Raw genomic sequence first — 24,066 nt, forward strand, 5'->3', positions numbered from 1 at the left:
GAGGTTTTTGGGAATAACACCAGTAGTAGATAGAATAATAAGTACTGTCTGGGTACTTTCCATTCTCCATTGTCTCCTGATTTGTATTTCTAGATCTCTATACTTGGCGATCTTTTCGTTATATTTAACACGTAAATTATTGGTGTTAGGTATCGCCACATCAATAAGTGTTGTTTGCCTTGTAAGTTTATTAACTAGTATGAGATCCGGTCTATTATGTGCCACTGGTTGGTCTGTGAGCACAGTGCGGTCCCAGTATATCTTGTAGTTGTCATTTTCAAGCATTCTGTCAGGGACATATTGATAATAAGGAAGATGGTAGTTTTGGAGAAGTCCCAGTTTTTCAGCTAGTTCTTGATGGATAATCTTTCCTATTGAGTCATGGCGTTCTTTATAATCAGTTCCGACAAACGCCTGGTAGCCCCCGGTAAGATATTGGATGGTTTCTTGGGCTTGGCATCCATATCGGCATTTGTCATTTTGGACTTGAGGATCTTTAACAATATATTTCAGGTAATGGCAAGTAAAAAGCCCTCAGTCTCAGGAAACATCTTTCCTGATGTCAACCAATAGTTCGACGCTGTATTGTCGACATATTATTGGCTGATCTCATTGAGATGTCACCCATGCAGAGGTTTACTCATCCAGGTGCGCATTTTTTCTTGCTTAGTCAGATGACATATCATATCATTATTATTATTATAAATACTTTAAAGCGGGGGCTTTTATAAGGCATTTGACATTCTAACGGTTTCTTGACGCTATCTTCTGATAGGTTATCTTTTTTGTAATTGTTTTGGCATAAAACAATCGTTTTGCTTGCTTACAAGTTCAAGTTGATAAAGAAAGTCTCAAACTTCAGTAGTGCATGATAAAAATCATAAATAAAGTTAACATAAGTGAGATCTTTCAAAATTTGCTTATATTCAGTCAAGTTTAATTTTCAAATTCTTTCCCGCTTATTTTTTTTTCCGACGTAAATTAACGCCATGTAGTAGGCTTCAATTTTGTCTTAATAAGATCTTACGGAGTTCGAACTGTAGGTTATTTAATAGAACTCGGTGCTGTGCCTTATCTATGTGTTACAATTTTTTGACCTCATCCTGTAGTGGAAAACAGTTGGCATTTGACACATAGCATGTGCCGTCATCACGTTTCTGTCATGGTAACTAAAGGTTTTGAACAGTACTAAGTTACGCATCGGTCGGTAATGCAGATCTAGTGGTTACTGATATTAGTGCCTAGCCTGTCTTACTATCTGACACAAGCGTACCATACGCTACTGTCAAAACTGCAAATTCCCTAAAAAAATCACATAGAGCAGAGCTTAAAGTAAAACCTTCATTACATTGTTTTGTTTCTTTACTACACAATAATTTGCACGCGGTATATTGAAAGAGTATTTTCATTGTTATAAAACAAAGTATTAACGCACAACAGTTATAATATATGGTATGTAATACCAGGGGCGGTGGATACACGGGGTAATAGGGAAATTTCCCCTCCCCCCAAGAAAGTACAGAATTAAAGAACAAATATTATTTCTGTCTTTTGTGTAGTTTGGGTTTATCTTTTTATGTCTTTTGGTGGGTGTTCTGCTTCAATCCTGACTATTCTGTCTATTGTATTGTCCTTCTCCAAAGATCTAGGTCTCTGGTCATTTCTTTAAACTCCAACTATTACGAAAGGTTCGGAGATATTCTCCTCAATGTATTAAAGCCTATAATAATAATATGGAGAGAACTGATCGTATGGACCAAAGAGTAGCTGCTTACCGAATTGGTATTCAAGGAAAAAAATGGCATTGGCCTATTTTTACTTGGCTTATAGACGTAGCTATACAAAACGTATGGTATTTATAAAGAAAAAATCATAATGCATCAAATCTAGATTTTAGACGGGTAATAGTACAGGTTTATTTGAAAAAGTATGGTACCGCTCCAAAAAGAGATGAAAGAATTGCTCTTAGCAAGAGAATATTTCCAGATGTACGGTTTGATGATATAAATAATTTCGTAGTTTCTTGCCGAAGAAGACGATGTGCAGGTACATATTGTATCTTTTGGCCAAACAATGTGCCAAAAATGTAATGTGGAATTATGTGTTAGTTGTTTTGCAGCATTTCATACAAAATAAATAATATGTTGTAATTTTTGTTTAATAACATGTAACTTTTAGTTTTAATGTTTGAAATAAAATGAACCTAAACGCCCACTGATACCATATGGTATTAGCATGTTTTAACACCTGTACATAAATTTTGCAAAAAAAATTTAGTCTGTTTTAACCAACATCTTTAAAATATATAAGAACTACCCAAAAATTAAAAAAAAAACTAATTTGGGCGTTAATCGGTTAATAACAATACTCATCTCCACCGGATTTAATCTCACGATCCCTTAATTTTTGCGCTTAGTAAGTTGACGCTTTTATCACTACGCCACCAAGGCAGTAAATGATGTATGACTGGACATATATGATCAAATGTGAAATTATTATACAAAATAGCTCCCCTCGTCCATTAGATTCATAAAAACTGTAAATAGGAGCCTTAGTTCAGTTACCCATAAATTTATTAGAAAACCTCAGATGAGCAGCACTGTATGAAAAACAAGTAATTGGTAATAAAAGTTATACAGCAATACATAAAATGAAACTTACTTGTAACAGTCTTTTCTTCTCTGCCAAATTCGTTAATTTACTTAGTAATAAATTCTGCAATTGCTTCACTACAGCTCCCGCAGAGGTATTGATCACCTCAATTTCTCCGGTACTGATAGAGCAATCCCTCCTGTTCAAAATATCAAGAAGTTCATTTAAACAGTTCTCTATTGAGATCAGTTTATCTAAGCTGGGCGACGAGGCCCTCTTTTTGTTGCTTTTTAACATATAAATGCTGTTTAAACATTCGTTTACTTTGAGTTTTGCAGTTGAGAGCAAAAAATCTATATCCAAATTTTTGCTTTCAGTTACTGTATCTTTTGGTTTGGTCAGATCCGTTATACTTCCCTGTGGCGTATTTAAAGACTCGTTTGAAGCGTTTACATTAGTGACTTTGGATTCCAATGAGCTTAAACGCATGAGGAGTTTCATTGGTTCTGAAGAGGTAGCACTATCTAAGCTCTTTCTTCTTAATCGTCTTAGAGATTTGTCGTCTATCGGTGAACTTCGATCGTTGCTTCGATCTCGTTTGTACCTCCGACGAGGCTTTCCTCGTTCCAACGCTAAAATTTTCGCTTCTAATTCTGTCACTTTATCTTCGACTTCTTTGTTAATGGAAAAACTCTCACGACCTAAAAAGATATAATAATTTGTGATTAGTTATTTATAAAAATTAGAAAAATCACAAATTTTGGCGTATATCGATTGATGCTTAAGTTACACTAACACCTTAAATAATCCTATTTTTCCATAATACTACGTGAAGTGTGGTTACTCAACACCTAGCGAATAAACGGATGTCCATTAAGAATAGTAAATTTTAAAATTACTATTAATTAAATTAAACGCTTTTTAAATGCATTCATTTTTTTCGAATCCTGAGAAAACTAATAAGTATTTTTGAAAAATTTAAACGCAGGATGAAAAATTACATAATTATCGAGGGCCGAAAGTCCCTGAAAATTTCTATAATGTTTATTTTAGTAAGTTACAGTGGTGAAAAAGAAGAGAAAATTAAGTGTGATTTTAAATTTAAAATATCTCATTCAAAAGAAACTTTTTGTTTATTCTAAGGGACTTTCGGCCCTCGGTAATAATATAATTTTTCATTCTGCGTTTAAATTTTTTAATATTTATTAGTTTTCTCAGGATTCGAAAAAAAAAAAATAAATGCATTTAAAAAGCATTGGCCCGAAATTTTGCGCCTACACTCTTAATTAACATTTTGTTTTGCCAATTGACAGGTGAGTTACTTGGCCTCGATATTGTAGACAAATGACCATAGTTTTTAGTTGAAAAACTCTGCTGTTATACACTTAGGATGAATCAAATTCTGATTTTTTTGTGTGTGTTTATCTATTATGTGTTTATGTATTCCGTATTTTTTATTATGTATAATTGTAGACGATGTGTCTCTGACATTCTATTAATCCGTTAATTCTGGCATATTCTTGTTGCTGACTTCCTCTTTTAATATTGGTAACTAGAGCCCGCAACATTTCGTTGATGGATTTTCTACACATTTTTCTTTATTACGTAAGATAAGAGCTACTTCGTTGATTTTTCTTTTTTGCTCTCTGTTTCTTTCATAGCTCTTGATGCATCTTTCCACTGTACTCTGTGCTCATTGTTCCAGGAAATCTCTATTTTTGATGTATGATTATGCTCCTTTATCCTGACACATAGTGATCTTACGGTTTTTCTCTCCCAAATAAAAATGAACAGAAAGTACAATGGAAAGATGCATCAATAGTCATGAAAGAAACAGACATGGAAAAAGAAGCAGCTCTTATCTTATTTAACGAAGAAAAATGTGTGCAACCTCAACGGAATGTAGCAGGCTCTGGTTACCAATATTAAAAGAGGAAGTCAGCAACAAGGATATGCCAACATTAATGAATTAATAGAATGTCATAGACACAATATTTACAATTATACATAATACATAAACACATAAGATATGTACAAACAAAAAATCAGAATTTGATATCATCCCAAGATTCAATACCACCCTGAGAATCTTTTAACTAAAAATACGGCTATTTGCCTACAAAATCGAGGCCAAGTACGTCACCTGTCAAATGGAAAAACAATCCGTCATTGAATAAACAACCTATAGGTTATATCAAATCCTTATTCTAAAATATTTTTTTTTGAAAATGATTTCCAGAGAGAGAATCGAAAGGTCAAAAATAAATATAAAATGTAATTTTTATTACTATCAATTGTGGTTCAATCCTGTTTAATAGGATATTTAAATTAAACATTCCACAAAACCACAATTTCAGAACCACTTTAAGAAAATAATTGATTCAAAACTTGATAAACATACCTTTAAGTGACAATGATCTTCTTTTTTCTTTAGCTTCTGTTTTCGATTTAGTTTTGAGCTGTTTTTCCGTAGTCACTAACTTTGTCGTAAGATGGTCTAGCCTTTGTACCAAAAGTTTGACTTCAGCTTCGTGCTCTTGTTGTTGTATTTCCATCGAATCCATTAATCGATTATTTGATACCTCTAATCTATCACAGTTTTCGTCGCTTTCTCTCAAAGCTCTCTTCATCGCTCGAATTTCCAATATCGCCCTTTCGAAGCGACTTTTCAAATCGAGACAATATTCTTTAAGTTCGTTTTGGTTCAGTTCGTCTATGTCTAGGTCTAAGTTGATATTAGTGAGTTCTGCTATAGAGTCAGTTTTAAAGTTCTTTGATTTAAATCTGCCTTCTAGTTCTTGGATTCTCATAAATAATTTCGTATTTTCTTCTTTTTCTTCACTTAACCTTTCATTTGAGGTGATCAACTCGTCCCTTAGATTGACTATCATGCGTTGTTTATTTTGTAGATCTCTTGAAAGAAGGCTGCACTTTTCTTCGTGCATCTTTGCCGTCTCTTCTGTTTCAGATAGTCGTCTTTGTAACACTCTTTGCTCTTTCAAGAAATTGATTTCGATTTGTGAGTTTCTTTGGTTTAATTCTATTTCGGTTTTCTCCATATTTGACAGCATCTCCTTGGCTTTCTTTTCTCGAATTGCTGCATCCGATTGCAATTTCTTCAACCTGAAATATAATAAATAAATAATATAAACATTGCATTATTATTAAAAGAGACTAAGTACAAGTTTCCATACTATCAATCTAGCTGATCTAAAAACTAGACCTTTAATTGTTGAATTCCTGCTTTCCTAATTATTTTACATCAAAAGTCATAGGAAACTATTTGTAGAGGACTGAAATCTGTATTAAAAGCAAATGTTAAAATTGCTCTACGAATTAAGCGTATTTCAAATTTAAAGTCAGGCCACACGCGGTGCAAGAATGTCTATGACATGTTTCGTTTAGTCATATTGATGTAGTATTTTCACAAATACTACTAGTACTATAAAAAAAATAGTGAACAATAAATAGAGAACATATAAATAAATTATATTGTTTAAAAAGCAATAAAGTTGATGAAATCTACACAGTTTATTAAAAATCGCAATAATGTTGTATTCAGGCAACAGTGCGAGCACTGCCAGATCTTTATTTAACGTAAGATATTATAATACACTTCAATTCAGTTCCAGGTTATAGAACAATTCAAAAAATTTCAATATAGTTTTACTGAGATCCTTCCTAAAAATAATTTATGATAATTTCTAAACATAAAACTATAACATATGTTCAAACAATAAGCCATTTTGTAGTAAGCAGTATCCCAATCGATTGTAAAATTCTCGTCTAACACTAGCCAGAACGCGTGGCGTTATTTTTGCACACTCTTCAATAATTCGCATTTTTAATGCTGCAATATCAATATCTCAGGGACCACTTAATATTACAGTCAGGTCCAATAAAACAATTATTAAAGCTGTTTTTAAGGAATTCCTTAACCTCCTCCCAGTTAATGTTTGCAGATTTAGTCTCTTTTAATTATATTCGCCATTTTCTGATCCAGTTATGTATTTTATTTACTAATAGTTGCAACTTATCAGTCGCTTCTTCACTAATGTCTCCTATCGCTAGTATCGCTGTATCATCCGCGAAGGTGGCAATAGTGTTTTGTTCTAATAGCTCTGGAATGTCACACGTATACAATAGGTACAAGATCGGATCTAAGACACTCCCTTGTGGCACGCCAGGTTTGATCTCCCTTAAGTCGGTGTACACTTCTTCTTGTTTTACTCTGAAATATCTATTCGCAATGTATGATTTCAAGATTTCTGAATACTGTTTAGGCATGAACGTTCTTAGTTTATAGTTAAAACCGTCATGCCAGACTGTATCAAACGCCTGTGCTACGTCCAAGAAGATTGTAGATCAGACTTTCTTTTGTTTTTTCCATTATATTCGTTATTCTGTGAACTTGATCTATAGTGAAATGTTGATTTCTGAAACCAAATTTATGATTTGGTATAAGATTTTTTCTTTCTATTATTTTTTTTTAACCTTTTCAATAGAAGTTTTTCAAATAGTTTTGACATCACCGGAAGGAGTGATATTGATCGATAGGATGTCACTTCATTAGGAGATTTACCTGGTTTGGCGATCATAATCACTTCGGCTACTTTCCAGAGTCTGGGAACATATCTCAATCTGAAAACAGCATTTATTAGGTGTGTCAGCTTAACTATGGCTTTTCTTGGTAGATTTTTTATTAGTTCTCCTGTTATAAGATCATATCCTGGAGCTTTCTTATGATTTATATTCTCTGTTATCTCTGTTGATACTTCTCTAAATGATGTCAACGTTATTCTTTCTTTAGTTTGGAATGGTTCTTCCCATTTCAGTTCTTCACCATCATTGTTGTTGGGTTTGAACGTGCTTTCTAAATGATCTGCAAATCGTTCTGCTTTCTGTTCGTTACTTCTACTGGTAATACCAGCCTCAGTCAGGAGCTTGCTCAGGTCAATAGCCCTTTGAAAACCTTCTACTACAACCGGAGGTGGTGGTTTTGGTTTTTTGAATGGTTTTTCAATTTGTGTTTCTGCACTTGATTTTTGCGGAGAGGGAGGAGATAATGAGGTATCCATTTTACGTTTTTTGTTAGTTTTCCTGTTTTCGATTCTTATCCAGCCCGTTTCATACGCTAAATCTTCTTCATCGGTGCAGTATTCAAGTTTATCTGCTTTTAATTTCTTTCGCGATTCATCAGCACTTGCGGTTAACCCTATATGTTGTTCGGCTTTTTCCAGCTGTGCTAATCTCTTTTCCATGTCGGCGATTATTTGACTCAACCGTTGATTATCCATATTAAGTCTCTTAATATTTTCTTCTGAGTGACACCATGCATTATAAAGCGACTGCTCATTTTGTGAACGTTGTGACTAGTTGGACTAGTAGTGCGTCCGTTTCGGTAAGTACCTAAGTTTACTTGAATTTATCGTGATAGCTTACAGTTATGGCCATTGATATCACTCACGACTAATGATATCTTAATTACTACTTAATTACCACTGATTAGATAGCGGAGCTCTGAATACGTCTATACACTTGGACGGTCAAATGATTGTATATAATAATTTTAGTTTTTCTTTGGATATTTCTTGAGTGGAATTGTTTTTGGAGTCCATAGTATGCCCTATTTGTACGGTTTATTCGTCCTTTAATTTCTTCGCTTGTTTTATTGGTAGTAGTCACGAACGGGCCAAGGTATGTGAAGCTGTCAACACGTTCAAAGATATGACTATAGGATCCTTAGTAATCATTATGTACTTGGTTTTGTCTACGTTAATGACTAGACCGACCTGTTTCCAATTCTAGAAAATACTGCTTAACATCTCGCTTACTACGCCCTATTATGTCAATGTCATCAGCGTATGCTAAGATTTGTATCGATCTATTCTAAATAGTACCGCCGTCTCTAATCTGTCGACTCAGACAAGGGCATCCCCTTGTCTGAGTCCATCCTTTATCTTAAAGGATCGAGAATTTTCTCCCTGTATCCTAACGCTGGCTTTTAAGTTAGACATGTCATTTTAGTTAATCGGATAAGTATTTCGGGTACACTAAACTCACGCATTGATTGGTATAGTACTGTTCTCTTGACACTGTCGTATGCGGCCTTGAAGTCAACGAATAGGTGATGGGTTTCAATGTTAAATTCTAATGTTTTCTCGAGGATCTGTCTTATTAAATGAATCTGGTGGATTGTTGATTTTTCTGGAGTAAATCCGGCCTGGTATTTTCCAACTATGCCAACTGTGTAAACTTGTAGCCTTTCGTTTCGTAGAGAATATTTGCTAGTATTTTGTCAGCAGTTGTTAACAGGGTTACACCTCTGTAGTTGTCACACTGGAGCTGATCGCGTTTTTTATGTAACGGGCATATCACGCCTTGAGGCCATTCACAGGGCATGGTTTCATTTTGCCAGACAAGAAGTAAAAGTTTATGCGGGGCTTGTAGCAGGGCGTCAACACCACTCTTGTAGAGCTCACTGCAAATTTGATCGGTTCCTGGAGCTTTATTATTGTTAAGCTTTTTAATGGCTTGGGCAACATCTTCAGTGGTAGGTGGTCTTTCGTTTGGGTTAAATAGATTCCAATCATTTCGATCTGCTACAGCGTTATCTGCTTCGGTTCTAACCCATCGGTTCAAGATTGAGGCCGTATCAGTTAAAATATTTCCTAATACAGGAGCTACAAACTTATCTGTACAAAATTGTCTGCATAGTGAGTTTAAATTTCCCTAATAGTAATTTTTTGGAAAAGTATTTGGTATTTATTTACATATTTTGCTTTTAATATTTTTATTACTGTATTATAATATAATCATATTTAATTATATATTCTAATTACTCATTTACTTATAACGTTAGTGAGTTGTGCCAAGTAAATAAATGGCTAATTTTATCCACAATCACATATTGCAAATATTCGTTATTATTCTAATTATTAAACTAGCGATATCAATACGTTTTACACAAACAGCAATAGAGGTAGATAGTAACAGGAAACAGTAATTTGTTATCAGAGATCAGTCAGATACACAACAAGAGATGGAAGAAAGTTAAAGCAGTTTAATTATTTCTGAATAACTAAAGCAGAGAAGCGAAAACAAATTGATGGACTAGTTTGAATTTTTGATAACTATTATTTACCTGGCAATTTCTTCTTCTAACAACTGCACCTCTTCCTCGGCCTTTTGCAACTTCTTTTCAAGTTCTACCATTTCGTCGTTTTGTTTGCTGTTAAACGCATTATGTAGCTGTACATTATCTGGTTCTTTGGCACAATCTAGTTCATCGGTTGAAGTACTATCGACGGTGGAGTACCTCGATTGGCATCTTGGCAGTCGCGGCCTCAGCCTCGCTCTATCTTTTACCCGATTAATCGAAAGGCGATTCAAAGGAGGAGAAGGGGGTAGTTCACTCCAATCCTCGGAGCCTCTTCGACCTAAAAATAAAATAAAATTTTGAGATATACAATTATTGTCCCTATTTCATTATATAGTAAAATTTAAATTGTCCATTGCAACTAAAAACTTCTTGAATGTTTTATCTTTCTATGTTAATATCGAGCACCGTAAAATAAAAAAGTTTTAATATATTGAAGTCGTTCAGTATTATTAGAGAGCTGTTATACGAGCGCTAATGCCGTCGCGTTGATGACGCGGAAACAGGGCGCATAATTTCCAAGTTATACGTGACTGTAGTTGCGTTGCGTTGATATCCCTTTCTCCGTGTTCTCAGCGCTACTACGTATAACTTAATGAGCGCTATGTGCAACGCGTGAACTACGCGCTATTAACGCGACTGACCACGCTAGTAATGCTATCCGTCGGGATAACGCGGACTCGCCGACGGCAATGTCGCTCGTATAATTTACTCCATGGTAGTGCCATTGCCAGATTGGGCCGACGCTAACGCGGTGTTGCTAACACGACGATATTCACGCTCGTATAGCAAGGTCCTTAGTAGTGTCAAGAGTAGGTCACCTTAGTGACCAAGTTAGTGTCACCTAATTAATGTCTTAGAGCGCGCGTGCTGATACGAAAGGGCGCACGCAAGCGCGCTATTATGTTTGTATGTTAAATTGTTTGATACTCAATGTATCTTTTAATAATTTACGATCACTAACAGGGCGCTATAATAGACCCACTGATTAGAGAAGAAACGAAAGACCCGAAACAAGGTTCGTGAAACAATACGTGCTTGGCAGAGGAAGGCGATGGATAGGGAAGAGTCAAAAGAAATTCCTGAGGAGGCTAGGACCCACGCAGGGCTGTAAATAGTGTTGTATCAATCGTAATTGATTCGTTCGTTTTGATTCAATCAGTTCAAAGTATTGCACGACCGAATACCGCTAGTTCGACCGCCGACGGCGCTGATCGAACCAAAACAAAATTCCACAGCCAATACTCTCATTACTTTCTGTCCTCGGTCGTTCCTCACTTGCGCCGAAGACCGATATATGCCAGGAGGCTGGCCGATGTAAAAATATGAATTTTTAGATCATTCAGAATCATCAGAATCATTCCGAGAAAGACCCAAGGTAAACGTGGTCCTGGTAGAAGAAGAACATCATGGCTGAAAAATCTAACAAAAACCTGAAGGAGGGACAAACCTCTCAAAGGCCAAAAGAAGAAACTGAATTATTCCAACAATGCAATTCGGATTTAGACAACAATATCGAACCAAAGACCTCGAAATATTCTGGAATTGCTCTGCCATATTCATTATATATATATTCGGTGTTGCTTTATACACTGAAGAGTTCTTTACCCCTATTTATAAATTATTAAAATCCTACCTTTCAGATATATTGTTTATAGTTAAATATGATAACAACATTACAAAAAGTCAACCTATTCAAGCAGGAGTTTCACATGAAAGAAGTGTACTGGGACCTGTTCTCTACTTGATAAAAAACTGATGTGAAAGACAAACAAATTAAGAAATCCACATTGGCTAATAGGAAAACAATTAGAACTGAAAACTCAAAAAAATGCTATTATTACACTAATAAACTATATGGATATATGGGCTGGAACTATGATCAAGAGTAGTAAAACATCCAATATAGAGATTATTCAAATATTCAAAACAAATAGTTTAAGGATGATTCTCAATAAACCATCAGCATCGGCAGCATCTATAACATCAGTATTATAAAGTAATTTGTATCACGGAAGAACTTAATTACTTAAGATCTTAATAATTTGAACTGAACAAAAAAATTAAAGGATCGACGGACGGCACATCCAAACCAACTAGCAAGAAATTTTATGCAACCGTTATGTGCAGTGCATAGGTTAAAACGTAAAGTACCCAGTAATTTGGTATAATTGAACTAAAAAATATAGTGCTGACCGTGTTTTTCCGGAAATAACAAAACAATAAAAATAAAAACAGCCGAACAAATTAATTAAGACCGGTATATGAATAGATGTGTACGCTGCATATCAATAGTCAAACAAATGATGAAATGGTCCAAGTTGAAGAAGAGTTTTATGCCATTCTATGATTTTCAAGATACATAGCTGCAGTTATTTGTACTTTAATATGAATTGATTCTTATGCAGAAATATAACGTTCAGAAAAAGAATTTTTGCATCAAATGTCCAAAGAATCAGTGACTAGTTTAAAAATTAGAAATATTGTTGCAAAATGGCTGGGTTCTGTACATGATCAAACCTCATTTAGTAATAGGGGCGGGCATACAAAGATTTAAAGCTGGAGACTTTGTTAGGTTTGCACCATTTTTTATAGTTGGTCAGTGTGATTACAGTCTGAAATCATATTTAATGACACGGCTAGACAATATGCTAGAACAGAAGCAGATAATCTTTACAATGAATGACCCATACGAACTAAGAATGTGGAAAGGCAATACAAGGTATGGAAACCATGGTTCCCAATTTTTAAAAATCAAATGAGACTAAATTTGAAAGTGACTATGAATGTAATAGCACACATACAGCCGAACATTTTAAACATCTAAGTGATAATGCTGTCAGGAAATTAACATACCTCTGCAACATTATATATGAACATGGCATAATTCCGCATGACTGGTTAACATCCACATATATAGCTCTTCCTAAAAAACAAAAAGCAAGGAAATGTGAAGACCATCGAACTGTATCCCTAATGAGTCATGTCGCTAAAATTTTTATGCGAATAATTTATAACCCAATTCACAATAAGTGTGAAGAATACCTGAGTCGTTCTCAATATGGTTTTAGAAAGGGTAAGGCACTAGAGAAGCAATTATGGGATTGAGACTGATGGCAGAAAGGTATCTTGAGGTTCAACAACGGCTGTATGTGTATGATTATAGAAAGGCCTTCGACCGCATCAAACACGGAAAATTAATTGAGGTGCTAAAAGAAGTAGGGTTGGACGGACACGACATAGCTATCATAAGTAATACTTACTGGAACCACACACAGGATGCGTTCGAACAGAGAACGGAAACACCAAGTACATCAACATAGAACGAGGAGTGCGTCAAGGGTGCATTTTATCCCCCCTATTATTTAATGTATATGCCGAACATATAATTAGAGCTTCTCTTGAAGATCGCCCTGATGGTGCCAGAGCCAATGTAATCATCATTAACAATATAAGATATGCCGATGACACCGTAGTATTAGCAGAAACAGAAGAGCAACTAAAAATATTGATGAACATATTATCAGAAGAAAGTCACAGGCTGGACTTGGACATTAACTTTTCCAAAATCAAAATTCTGGTATTCAACAAAAACCCCCATGAACAAGTTACACCTAACATACAAATAAATGGTATCACCCTTCAGAGTTCCCAAATCTTCATATACCTGGGCAGAGAACTAAATAGTCAACTAGACCACTCAAAAGAAATTAGAAGACGCATTGAAATAGCAAGATCTGGTTTCATGAATATTCGTAAAATGCTCTCTAACCCCAAGCTATCAATCTCAATAAGATTGTAACACCAAAGTGTTATGTGTGGTCTCTATTCCTATATGGCTGTGAGACCTGGACATTAAAACAGTATGACGTCAACAAATTAAATTCATTTGAAATGTGGATGTGCCGCTGAATGCTAAGAATAAGCTGGACCAGCAGAACTACGAATGAAGAAGTACTGAGAGCAATGAACACACGCCCTCATCTGGTCAATACTATCAAAATTAGAAAGACGTCATATCTAGGACACATAATGCGCCATAGGGAATTTGAGCAGCTGCAGGTAATATTAGATGGCAAGATTAAAGGTAAAAGGGGCATAGGACGAAAGAAAAAATCTTGGCTACGAAACATCAGAGATTGGACCCACACAAGAGGAAATGAATTAATTCATCAAGACCAGAACAGAGAGAAATTTGCCATATTGATCGCCAACCTCAACAGAGAAGGCACTTAGGAGGAGGATGAATGTAATAGTAGCAACAGCAGTATTTCATAACATCTCCATAGAAAATGAAGTCTTGTATCCTCTAGATCATAATCTAGATAAACAAGAAAATTATTTAACTAAAGCCATAAAAAGGGAAAAAGAAGACAATTTCTCTGAATTTCACCTTGAAATTGAGGAAACATTATTGTGAATTAGGTATTAGACAACATTTTGCAGAACTAGATTTATAATTTCTAAAAAAATATTTTCTATTACACCAATTGTTTTGTTTCTGATGTAATTGGCAATGTATAAGTTTTAAACTGACTTTCATCTTTGTCAAGATAAATTTGTCACACAAGAGTGAGTGGGAGATGAGGGGACTGATATATATATATATATATATATATATATATATATATATATATATATATATATATATAATATATACCTATAGGTATACAATATGTGGTTCGCTGGATCTGCCGCTACAGTCGTTTCAGTCCTTCCTTGTTTTTATTTATCATCCCTCTGCGCGATTCACCGCTCAGTCCGTAGTCGAACATAAGAAAGCTATGCTTCCAAAGTCGTCACTATAATTCTATAAATGATTTAACATTTATTACAAAAACAGCCATAGCATGCAAATTCATCGCGTAATTTGAAAAAAAATTGATCATTAAAATAAAATTAAAATAAAAAAATGTGATCATTAAAAACATATATACTAAACTATAGGATTCAAAATAAACAATAAAAGAGGAGTAAATCATAGAGAGTGTTGACTGATGAAAAAAAGAAATTCCGATGAACTACTGATAACAGTTCATGTCTTCTGATAGCTTTACTTTAATCTTTGCGTATTATTTATATAACCAAACAACAACAACCAATGATCAAAATACGTAACAACTTTCTATGGTGATAGTGATATTCGGTTTCATTTCTATATATACGTCAAATAGATTGTCCGATATTTATTACATAGATAAAACATATAATTTTTATTGTAGTGAATAGTAATTTCAAGTTTATTAAAAATAATGGCGAGTACACTTTCTCGAAGTCGTGACTGATTTTTTTACCACACATCGCTTGCTTCTAATTAAAGGCGAATTGTCGCGTGAAACATAAAATTAGAGACAATAATTAGTTACATTTTCTTTAATGAAGTCAAGCTATATTTTTTAAATGGATCGTACGGAACAAAACCACATCCTGCTTTTTGGCTTGGAGTCAGGTTTATTAAACAGAACGTTAACTACATAGCTATAAAACCAAAAAAAAACAGTTTTGTTTTAAATCTCAAAATTTATTAAACTTACGGTAACCGTTTCATCTTAAACTCGCTTTATGTATATTATACAGAGTGTATTAAAAGTCTAGAAACACTTAATTATCAGTAGTAATATCCCTAGGACATTGATAACAGACGAGATAATTTCATGACAATCGAAAGCTCGTTGGTATCAGCTCCCTTGGTAACAGCACGAAGCCGAAGGCTGAGCAACGAGCTTGAGAAATTGTCATGAAATTATGAGGCATTCATCAATGTCCGAGGGATATTCGGCGGATAATTTTTCGAAAAAAAAAAATCATAACTCAAATATATATTCTATGTTCATTCAACTCATATTCTCGTCCGCAGCAAAATTCCATGAATATTCCCCAAATATATTTGTGACTGTAGGTTGTATTTCTGGGAATTTTTTCTTTGATTAGCGCATTTATACTTTGAACATATTGCCGGAACGTGACATTTTGAAATTTATTTGGATGAAGTTGTCAAACTCGAACGTGTTGTCATAGGGATTGAAAATTGCACGGAATGCAATTATCAGTCTAATGTTGACATGATTGGGTGAAATTGTTCCACATGACACAAAATGACGAAATTTGAATGGTTGTTAGAACAGTCGAAACATTATCTCTTAAATGGATGGTGCGAATTTTACGAAAAGTGGAGTACGCCTTTTCTGCAATATGGTGTTTTCAAATTTGATGATAATAAAAAATCATAGGAATTAGGTGCCAATAACTGGAAAACCGATAAGTTAATTTACTTCTATACCCATTGACGCTTATCACGATAACTTTTACCCAAGTAATACACGTTTAATGCTATTACTTGCATTCTTCAATTTTCAGTTATAGCAGACATATATGGGACATCAACTTTCATAAATAGGGGGTTGTAAACCGGTAAAACTGTAGATTTTAGTCAGAAGATAATTCTATGTGAGAATAAACTCGATAAAACTTCAAACAATTAACGACCGAAAAATTGCTCCGAATAGTATGTCCGTTTTAATAGCAGGAATATTGTCAAGAATTGGATGGGGAACATTTTGGACATTTATTTTAATGTAATACCAATAGATCTAGATTAAGGATTGCCAGTGATCATGCACATTAGTCTAACAATGAATGGAAGACAGTTTTGGTAAGAGATAAAACCAGAGTAAATATAAAATTTTCAGACGATCATGATATAGTATGGCGAAGAAGTAGGGAAATGTTTTGCGAGTATCTACCGATCTCCCCAAGGAAACTGTTTGGTGATCGATACAAACTGTTCTGCGGATGAACTCACTAAAATCTTTTGTTGTATTCTTGATATCGCCGGCATTTATTTAGTTTTCAGTGTAGTCTTGACCACAAGTCTGATTTTTTTGGCGACATAGTTGTATGTTATCGCTAAAATTTGGTTAATTCTTCTAACTCCAAGTACTGATCCGCTTAGGTAGTCAGAAAGAGTAACCCTCAAGCCGAAAAGATTGATATTCCCAACTGGAAAAGCACCCAAGCACAGAACATAATGTTATGCCGTAGGAAACTTAAGAAGCTTTATGTCAAAACTTAAACTGAACGTGTCAAAAATGACAAACATGAATTCGAAGAAACGTTTAAAAAACATTTAGTAAAAAATTATTAGTAAAAACTTTATTTTTACTAATCGTTTAATTGCCATTTTCAACTAAAGCGTTCATACTGTATAAAAGAATAGGAACTTAAAGCTAGTAATTTCATTGTACTCTTCCCACATGACAAGAGCGCATGTAGGTGATCGAAACATGTCATTAGTCTTCGGTTGTGCACATAAAAACAGAGTGACACTGACCTAGTATTTTTATTTTATAATTGAAAGCACAAACGACCATTGCAATTCAAAGCAAATCAATCTTAAAGAGAAGGTAAGTACATGGTTTCAGATTAAAAACTCGGCTGATCAAGGTTGAAATATCTATATTATTGTTTGTTCTTTCCTTCTACACCATTGAACGTAGTATATCAATTTAATTGAGCTAATAGAGAAGTGTCGTCTTGTCGAACAAGTACGTGCATCAAATTGAATATATTTTTGGAAAAAGCAACAAAATAACCAATAACATTAAGAATAATTTGAATTTATAAGTATGTATAAAATAAAACAAAGCAAAGGTAAATGAATCCTTTCAAAGGCAGTTTAAGTAGAGATTTAACAGAACATTTTAGTTTATATGATTTATTTCTAATATTTCCAGTAAATCATTTAACAATACAAGTTTAATCTAACAAATTGTTTAAACCGTTTGTTATAAACCATCGTACTGCATCCAATTGTCTTATTGTACATCTTCCATTTATTCATGATATTCATGCCAGGATTCTAGAACCCTGTACGAGTTTGTGCATGTCTAGTGACTGGGTACCATATGTTTTGGAGTCATTTGATAGACTCCTAAAAGTGTTTACCGCCTGCGATCTAATACTTCGCAGTCATGCAAGATATGGTTGACTGTTTAAGGTTCTCTGTTACAGAATCTGCAGCATTAGTCACATTGTATGCAGATGTCTCTTGACTGGCGCATGCCCGCTGTGCGTTAACGTTGTGTTTGATCGACGGTGCTGTTTAGCACTCCCACGACCGGCTCTAGACCAGCTCTTCATTGCCAAGCATTCCCCGGTGACCTGGAACTCATACCAGTGTGACAGTATTATGTTCCTCTCGGCATCCACACTCTAGCCTAGAGTCCAGAGGCCTTCTAAGGGCCCCCATGGCTGCTTGGCTATCGGTGCATATATAAATTCGCTTCAGTTCGAAAGCCCTTATGGTAATTTTTATTGAACGATACAAGATTGCACAAATCTCTGCCTGGAATACAGTAATCAAACATGTATTGGGAGATCTGTGTTATTATAAGTCCTAACGAGAATTTAATAGAGTAGGTAGAAAAAGCAGTAAATGTTGTGTAACAACGACTAGGGAACGTGAAATGTCTGGTGTGCGAATCAAGAACAAGTTGTAGCTTATTCAAGTATTCAAACGACTTCAGAAGTCTCAGAATTAGTTCAACTTCAGAGACTTCGACGAGCTGGTCAAGTAGTGACATGGAGACCGAAAGATTGCCGAAAAGAGCCCTAGATAGTAAAATGCAGGCTGCAGGACCAAAAGGAAGGCCAAGGGAAAGGTAGGAGGATCAAGTGGCAGCGGACGCGTAAAATTTGCTAGACGTGAGAACTTGGAGAAGATCGGCGCGGGACCGGTAAAGTTGGTGGCATAATTTGGAGTGGGCCAAGGTTTGATTTAGGCCGTAGCACCATTAGAGAGAGATAGAAAATAGCTTACTCTTTAAATTTTCCGTTAACTATTCCACTGCTCACATCATATTCATTCTTCTATAACTAGGTTAGTTTATCTCCAACTCTGTTATAGCTTTTAATTAAAGCGAGCTCGTTTTCGTTTAAAACTTTCAAAATACATGACACCTGTATTAACTACTACACCAATAAAGGAAGAGTGCACCATGCCATAATGACTTTTAGTGTACCTACGACCCATCCGTAGTTCATATGCACATTTAAGTACCTACTAACTTTTTTATTAATTCTTGCATTGTGATCGGGTCTACCAAGTTGTAATTACTTTATCACAACTATTAATTATTACAAGATTTTAAAGTGTATAGTATTTTTCTTCGGGAGTGTATATTTTATTACAATGTCTCACTATTTATAAAATGATATAATTCTTTTGTCAGCGATAAAAGTGTGTTCTTATATTGTAAATCTGTCTGGGTCGTATGATAAATATGTGTATTTTTCATATCCATTGTCGTGTCAGTAGAATGTATAACAATATGTAAACTAGACAGATGTTACTTAAGCAACTATAGGATATAGAGATGGGCGAAATAAAGCCGGCAATAATAGAGAATTATAAAACAGTAAATACGTTAGTATTCGTTTTTGCTTTTGCCAATTATGCAGTTTTTTCAAATACAGAAATTATTAGGGGTTGATAATAATTAATGATGAATATGGATATCATTTAGGACAAAACAAAAAAACTGATTTTGAAACTGAAAACTTTAACGAGAGAAATTTATGATATTTTAACAATATTTCTAGATATTGATTCTCTGATTTTTTTTAATGATCATTCAATAAAATGCTAAACGCTTTGCATACGTAAGAAAGTCTTTACACACAATCGGTTTACTGTATTTAGACGATCGACTTCCGAGATCTACAATTTATACCCGATCTTAATGTTTATCTCAACCTCAACTTAATAGATATCGGTAAAAAGGTTATTATGATAACCTATCCAGTATACGTTTTCAGCATTGAATTAGATAAAGGGTGTATTGGAAGTTCTTGACGAGAAATCAGAAAATAGGGCGCAAACATTGATGTGAGATGTTAAAGATTAAAATTATTTATAAGTAAATACTTTCTTATTATTATTATCTTTGTGATTCAATTAATTAATTCCTCCATTCTATTATATTGCGACTTATGTCATAAATTTTCATTTATACCGTGCAACTACCCTAATACACTTTATAATACATCTATTTACGAGATATCTTCACCCCAAGTTCTAGATATAGGTTAACCTACAGACACCTTTAAAATAAATGCATCATTCAATTTGTAACATATTCGTTTTACCCCGTATAAATGAAACATCGAAAAAGATTCTTAATATTTTTGCGTCTCTGAGATTGGTAATGCATTTTCGAGTCTGTTTATAATAATTATAATTACTCTTTCGATTGATCTTTGTTCGGCCTAGATATTTGCGCACGAAATAAACAGGAATCTTTCCGCTTATGTTTGTAATGATTTTTGAGGATGATGTCACTACTCGGTGAATCGCCAGAGTAGTCGATTTAATTGTTTAAGTCCGGATTTTGTCATCGGAAATTCGTTAGTGTAGCAGTCAAAGAGAAGAAATTTGGATCTCAACAGTAAGACATCGCAGAGAGTTTTAAAAACTGGCAAATTTTCGCTTAATTCGATGAGTTTTGGTTAGAAGGACGTGATTAAATCCCGAAATGCTATGTGACAGTCTTTGTAAAGTGAGATAATCACCGGTTTGTTGCTGTATTCCTAAGTGGGCCTACATGGTTTTGAGTGAAAAATAAGCGTTTTGAAGAATCATATTGTTATCATTAAGGATAAGCCCAGTTTGATGTTTGACCTCTCCCAAGATTTGTCCAGCTTCCATTTTGTGTCTCCCATGGGTCGGATCTAGATCGTTTGAAGTTTTTGAAAGAAAAGCCTTTCTTTCTAAACAACAAGATAATTTTTTTAAACAGCGTCTTATTTTAAATACTTTAGGAATCTTCTTGTGTAGTGTTGCCCAGAACATGTTGTTTTTTTTGTAGTTCCCAATCCTCCCCAAATAAAGGAATCCTTATCCACGACTCAGCTCTCCAACCAAAACACGAGTAGCCGTTCGTAAACGTTTCAATTTATTTGCTTACCCTGTCTCTAAGCCCGGTAATTATTCAGTCCCCCCTTTTAACTCCCTATAAGCAAATTAAAATTGTTACAAATTGGGTATATTCGTCTCACCTCACATCCAATGTACAAGAGGAAGCGAAATACAAAGAATTTAAAGAACTTTTTAGACAGGGGTAAAAGCAGCACGCATTTGTCAGACTTGGACGGAGATACAAACTACACTGGAATAAAATATAGAGAAGAACATCACACATACCTGTGCATTACGGTATCAATAATACATATTCTCAAAAATGTGGAATCTTCACATGCCTTATTAATTATTGATCATGTGATTAACTTAATCGTTGATATCTCAGACAAAATAAAATTATAAAACGGATATAAAATTCAAAATATGAATAATTCTGAGACATAATAAAGCGAAGATTACAAAATGTTGATCGATATTACATACCGCAGTTATAAATAAAAATTAAGCGCAATATAACAGACTTCTTGCTTTAAATGTGTTAACGCAACGATGCAGAGACATGAATGTAGATGTATATGCATGTTTTATTGACTATCGAAAAGCATTTGACTGCGTTAACCATCAAAAGATGATCGAAATTCTGAGAACAACTGGAGTTGACGAACAAGACTTGCGAATTATCTCATAACTATACTGGCACCAAACGGAAACAAGAAATAGAGCACACAACATCCGAAGACATACAAATCCGACGAGGAGTGAGACAGGGTTGCGTCTTATCACCGCTACTCTTTAATTTGTATTCGGAGTCTATATTAAGAGAAGCATTAGACGAGGTCCAAGGCGGAATTAAGATTAACGGAATCAGCATAGACAACATCAGATATGCTGACGATACCGTCTTAATAGCAAGCAACGCACAAGAACTACAAAATATAATAAATGCGGTAGTTCACCACAGCGAAATGTTCGGTTTACATCTAAACGTTTCCAAAACTAAAACTTTAGTATTTTCAAAGACACCAATACACGTACGCCAAGGGTTAAATAATACAACAGGTAAATTCCATAAAATATTTGGGAACAAATATCAATAGTCAGTGTAATCCAAAAAAAGAAATCCTATCAAGAATCGAACAAGCAAGAAAAACATTCATGAGCATGAAAACATTTTTTACAAGATCAGACCTTAGTCTACAGCTTAGAATCCGAATGATCAGATGTTACGTTTTTTCTGTCCTACTGTATGGCTGTGAAAGTTGGACAATGGACTCTGAAATAGAAAAAAGAATAAATGCCTTTGAGATGTATATATACAGACGAATGTTGAGGATTCCATGGGTACAAAGAGTTACTAATGTTGAGGTACTTCGTCGCATGTGTAAACAAAAAGAATTACTAAGAATAATCAAAGAGAGGAAAATGCAATACTTGGGTCATGTGTTGAGAGGCGAAAGATATGAATTACTTCAAGTTATACTGGAACGAAAAGTACAGGGCAAAAGATCAGTAGCAAGACGCCAGAACTCGTGGCTGAAAGACCTGAGAAGATGGTTCGACCGCTCATCCGCAGAGATCTTTCGCGCAGCAGTTTCCAAAACTACAAATGCCATTTGGATCGCCGACCTTCGAAAGGAGACGGCGCAATGAGAAGAACAGACTTCTTCTTCTTCTAATGCCAACTCCACTAATGAAGGTTGGCTATCTATTGCAAATTCATCTTTATTTCCTCCTATTCTTAAAAGCGTCTGTGTGTTTAACCCGGTCCAGTTGCAAATGTTTTTCAGACAGGATATTTGTCACCTACCAGGATCCCATTTTATTTGGATTTTACCCTTCATAATCAGCTACTTATCATCTCTAGGTATATGTCCCAAATATGCTGTCTTTCTGTTTTTAATGGTGGTCAAAAGTTCTCCGTCTCTTCCCATTCTGTGCAGCCCCATCTCGTTTGTAATATGATCGGTCCATGGTATTTTCAAAATTATCCTAAAAAGCGACATCTCAAAAGCTTCCAACTTTTTCATTAAGTCAACATTAATATTCCAAAATTCAGCAGCATAAAGAAGAATAGAGTGGATATAAGATTTTACCATCCGATATCGGATTTGCAGATTGAGTCTTTGGTTACTTAGAAATTTCTTCATCTACAACTATGCTGCTCTTGATCGCTCTATTTTTGATCGAATTTCTGATTTCGGATTTAGATCTTCAGTAATCGAGACTCCTAAGTATTTCATTTTGTGTATTTGCTTAATATCTTCATTTTTTATCTGGATCCTTGTTATATTTTACCCCTCTTACTGATAACTATGGTTTAGTTTTCTATATGTTTATTGTTAAACCGAACTGTTCCCCAGTATCACAAATTATTTTTAGTAGTGTCTGCAGGTCTTTCTCGATAAAACAGACAATAAACCATAATTTTGGTTTATGAAAAGATTTAATTAAATAAAATATTCGTTCGTCAGTTCCAGTTAAGGCCACCTCTAGTACGGATAAACCCACCCGGTCTGAGTAATAATAAACAAATTAACAACATGTTACTAATAACAAATTGCAAATGTTTATTTTATATATTTTATATAACAACAACGATTAGTTAAACCGAGTTGTATTTAAAACTAATCTTAATACCCGAGAAATTCAGTTCAGCCACTTGAACACAAATATAAAGGTTTGAAGGATAAAGTAAACACACCATTTTTGAAGGTGTTCTTGGAGAACGAACTTAAATTTAAAGCCGAGGAACTAAAACGGTGAACTTACATCTAATCGAGAAGAATTTATAAGAACACGTTCTCCGTGTTCAAATATTCCACTTGGAACTACCTGTAGAGGCAGGAACGGACATCAGGATCTTTATCTGTGCAATTAATGTAATTCATCAAAAAGACTATAGGTACATTTTATTGAAAAAGTTTTAACACAAACTATCTTTCTCCGCAATTCAGCACTTTATATTATTTTTGACTTGTTGATCTCGCACAATTTTTCATATTGGACATTACATGAATTGATATTTTTTGATTTTTATGAATAAGATGATAAACGGATTCAATATTATCAGAATCAGCTGCACGTTTCGACGGCCATCTACATTTAGTTTTTCGATTGATTCTATCATCAAACAACGATGCTAGCTAATATTGAAAACAGGATCAAACATGTAATCAAGGAAGCAATAGAAATTGAAAATATATAATTATATACAAGAGAAGATGGCGAAAGACTTCAGGTAGTGTAATAGTCCCGTCGGATTAGACGAAAAAAGGCCTAACCTTGCATGGTGAATCGCGACTAAATTCCGCCGCCGTGTTAGCCATCATTTTGAATTTAAAGGAGAACCGTTTTGCTCAATATATGCGCCATTTTCAACTTTTCGACAAAATGACAA

At 34.6% G+C, this 24,066-nt stretch overlaps 1 protein-coding gene across 1 annotated transcript in view; it reads right to left on the bottom strand.

The window, feature by feature from the left end:
* The window catches only part of osp (myosin phosphatase Rho interacting protein outspread), a 554,907-nt gene that overhangs the window by 14,504 nt on the left and 516,337 nt on the right, over positions 1–24,066 (bottom strand). Inside the window, exons 7-9 of the mRNA XM_072520381.1 lie at positions 9,737–10,031; positions 4,994–5,715; positions 2,662–3,293 (exon numbers count right to left, since the gene is read on the bottom strand). Coding sequence (XP_072376482.1) covers positions 2,662–3,293; positions 4,994–5,715; positions 9,737–10,031 — 1,649 coding nt within the window. The remainder of the gene's footprint in view (positions 1–2,661; positions 3,294–4,993; positions 5,716–9,736; positions 10,032–24,066) is intronic.

The sequence above is a fragment of the Diabrotica undecimpunctata genome, chromosome 1 (assembly GCF_040954645.1).
Source record: "Diabrotica undecimpunctata isolate CICGRU chromosome 1, icDiaUnde3, whole genome shotgun sequence".
Classification (NCBI taxonomy): domain Eukaryota; kingdom Metazoa; phylum Arthropoda; class Insecta; order Coleoptera; family Chrysomelidae; genus Diabrotica; species Diabrotica undecimpunctata.